This window comes from Barbus barbus (assembly GCF_936440315.1).
Source record: "Barbus barbus genome assembly, chromosome: 20".
NCBI classification, from domain to species: Eukaryota; Metazoa; Chordata; class Actinopteri; order Cypriniformes; family Cyprinidae; genus Barbus; species Barbus barbus.
The window spans coordinates 21,411,140-21,414,561 of NC_136748.1; the positions used below are offsets into that span (position 1 = coordinate 21,411,140).

The window sequence follows — 3,422 nt, forward strand, 5'->3', positions numbered from 1 at the left end:
TCACATGGGTTGTAGTCTCATCCTCCTTCCTGGACCAATCAGACAATTCAGTAGAAATTGTTCACATAAATATGTTTACTTAGTTAATTATATGTCCTCATAAATTTATATATATCCATTGACAATCTAATTAAATTGTGAAAAATATATTTTTAAGATTGCAAATGTATTTTCTTGCCCTTTGAAGAACATTTTGTAATATATTTTTGCATTTAAAGGTTTAGACACAATATATATTTTCAATGTGATATTAAAATGTACGTACCATATATTTGAAATATATTTTGGCCAGAAAAAAGTTTTTTTTTTTTTGACATATGGATTTAAAGAGCTAAGTCTAGGGCTGGCATCTGTCTGAAAGTTTTGGCACTGGAATTGAAAAATTTATGTTGATCAACTGAAGCCAGGGGTCACCAAACTCCAGGGCCGGTGTCCTGCAGAGTTTAGCTCCAATCCTAATTAAACACACATGAACCAGCTAATCAAGGTCTTACTAGGTATACTTGAAACTTCCAGGCAGGTGTGTTGAGGCAAGTTGGAGCAAAGTCTGCAGGACACCGGACCTCCAGGACCAAGGGCCTGTCCACACGGAGACAAATTTAGCTGTATACATAAAAATGTTGTATCGTATCGGCATTTCGTCCAGACGGATCCAGCATTTTGGGAGCCTGAAACCGCTATTTTTTGAAACCAGTGGATGAATCTGAAAACGACACCCTTGCGTTTTTGTGTGTACACTCAATCCGTATACTTTGTGATACCGCTACGTAATGTAACAGCAACAACAACATGAACAAATAATGATTTGAAAAACACTGGTTTTGATGTTAAAGGGGTCATCGGATGCCCATTTGCTATAAAATTCTTTAGGGTCTTAATGAAAAGTCTATAACATACTTTGGTTAAAATTTATCAATGGTAGTGTAAAAAGCACCTTTTTTACCATGTCAAAATCATTCTAGTCCATGTTGCTTTAAATGCTAATGAGCTCTGCTGACCCCGCCCCTCTCTTTCGTGGGGTGATGAGCAGTACTTTAACCGCGAAACTGGCTAACTAGAACGTTGGGTCCACTGGGTGGATTTTTATCATTATAGGATGGATGTGTACACACACTTCCAACAAACATTTATGTTCAAACAACTTGTAAAGTGAATTTTGCATCCGATAACCCCTTTAAGATTAATTAACATTAAGTGATTAGCCCAATTACACAGAATTGTTTCTGAGTCTATAAGATGTCCGTGACACATCGGTGTTAATTGTGGACATAGGAAAGTGTTCGTAGTTGTCCTCGAGTTGCTGAAAATGGCAGTGTAGCACCACAGAGGCCACATCCTTGCGGAAGTTGCTGTTGAGGAAGCCATAGATGATGGGGTTGATGCAGGTGGAGCTCATGGCCACCAGATGGCAGAGTGAAAACAGCAGATTGTGGTAACACACGGGCAGCACTTCCTGGTGCCAGTCCGCCACCAGATTAAAGGCATTTAATGGCAACCAGCACACAGCAAATGCAGCCACCAAAGTGACAAGCATGACATTTATGCGTTTGCTGTGCATCACACGCCGGTGCTCGTCTTCTCGGTTGCGGCTGCACTGACGCTCCAGCATGCGCTGTCTGCGTCGCAGCCGGAGGAATATGCGTAGATAGCCAAGTAGCATGAGGAGCAGCGGGCAGCAGTACTGGAATAGTAACAGGCTGGTGGTGTAGGCTAGTTTGTGTTGCTGAGAGGGCCAGACTTCCAGACAGGCCTGCAGCTGGCTGAGCGGTGGAGGAAACAGACTGTATGGCTCACTGCTGAGCAAGTGAAATGCCAGGAAAGGTAATGATGTTACGCAGGCCAGCAGCCACACAATCAAGACGGCTATGTACGCCTGCGGGACGCTCGGCTTCCAGCCAGATGGATGCAGGATGAGCTGGTGTCTTTCAAGTGCGATCAAAACCAGAGACAGAACTGAAACGGTCACAGACACGCACTGCACAAATGGCATTAAGCGACATAGCAGCGCACCGAAGATCCAGTGGTCCATGAGCGTGTAAACCACTGTGAAGGGAAGGCAGAACACACTCACCAGTATATCAGAAATCGAAAGGTTGGCAATGAGGATGCTTGTGACATTAGGAGGGTCCCGCTGGTGAATAATAATGCAAATGAGGAGGATGTTACCAAGCAAGCCCAAAATAAGCACCAGGCAGTAGCATAGCACTAATGTAAGCGTCATGGCGCTTGATTGCCAGCAGGGGACATCAAGCAGGAACAAACTACTGTTGCTTTGATTGAGGTTGAGGGTGGAGTTTAAGAGCGCCTGCCACCATGGCGTGTCATAGAGAGCCGACGACATTGGCCACCTCAGGATAGCGCCAAACAGCAAAGCATCTTGGGAGTCTGAAAATAACAAAGAGGTGCATCTAAATTAGACGTGCACACCCCTGGGGCACTCAGCATGCATTTCAGCAGCTATGACACTATAGAGGCTATAACAGTTATTTTGGAAATAATGAGGACATAAAGTGTACAAATTTTAAAGGTGATTTAAAGACAAGGGTTTTACTCAATCCCAAACAGTGACACGTTTTAAACAATATCATGAGTTCCTCTGAGAACACAGACCTTTACATCTATGTTGACACCTTTGATTAAAAATAAAAAGGCAAACTCTTTGTTACTTTGTCTGTAGTTGGAAATAATGGGAAAGAGATAAAAGAGAAGTGTGTGGGTGAAATGATACTGTGACCCTGCTGAGGGATTTGCAGTGCATCCAATTATAGATGTTCCTTTGGGGGTGGCCATTGATCAAGACCTGTAATGGCTCATAATGAGAATGCAATCAGTTTGTCTCAGCAAAGTATCCACAGAGCGTATTGGAGACTGTAGTGTTTTATTTGTGTGTGTCTTGGGTTTGCAGAATGGTCTCATATCGATCTGAGTGTTCTATGGATAATCTATAGATACTCTGAATACACACACTAATAGACAAAGAGCTCACTGAATTCACAGCACAACAGTTCTTGATTTGTCTTAAAAGCTCCTCACATTCCATCCATCACTAATCTAAATTCTTAAAGGCATAGTTAACCTTAAAATGAAAAATCTATCAGTAACTCACCCTCGTTACTTTTTTTCTTCTTCAGTGGAACACAATATATTATATTGTCTTTTTATGCTATAAAAAAAAATCCTAATTCTCATTTATAAAGTAGGAGGATGGCAGGTTCATTCTTGCCTATTTCTTGTAGAAATCTTATATAAAGTGTAGAAGATATTTAGTCAATGTCCAGTGGATTTTTAATAAAATGTAGCATCCCATTCGTCGACAATCATATAAATATTACCACATTATGGTATTCATTAGCAGCCAGTGTTATCTAGATAGTCAGCTTGCTGATGATTCAGGAACTTCGGACAAATAAATGCTATTTTTG

At 41.4% G+C, this 3,422-nt stretch overlaps 1 protein-coding gene across 1 annotated transcript; it reads right to left on the reverse strand.

Moving 5' to 3' along the window:
* Window positions 1–1,207: 1,207 nt before the first annotated feature.
* On the reverse strand, window positions 1,208–2,341 carry LOC306886144 (neuropeptide Y receptor type 1-like; the record flags this gene model as incomplete). Its single annotated transcript, XM_079443044.1, has 1 exon — window positions 1,208–2,341. The coding sequence occupies one exon, from the start codon at window positions 2,339–2,341 to the stop codon at window positions 1,208–1,210; it is 1,134 nt and encodes a 377-aa protein (XP_079299170.1).
* Between the last annotated feature and the right edge of the window lie 1,081 nt (window positions 2,342–3,422).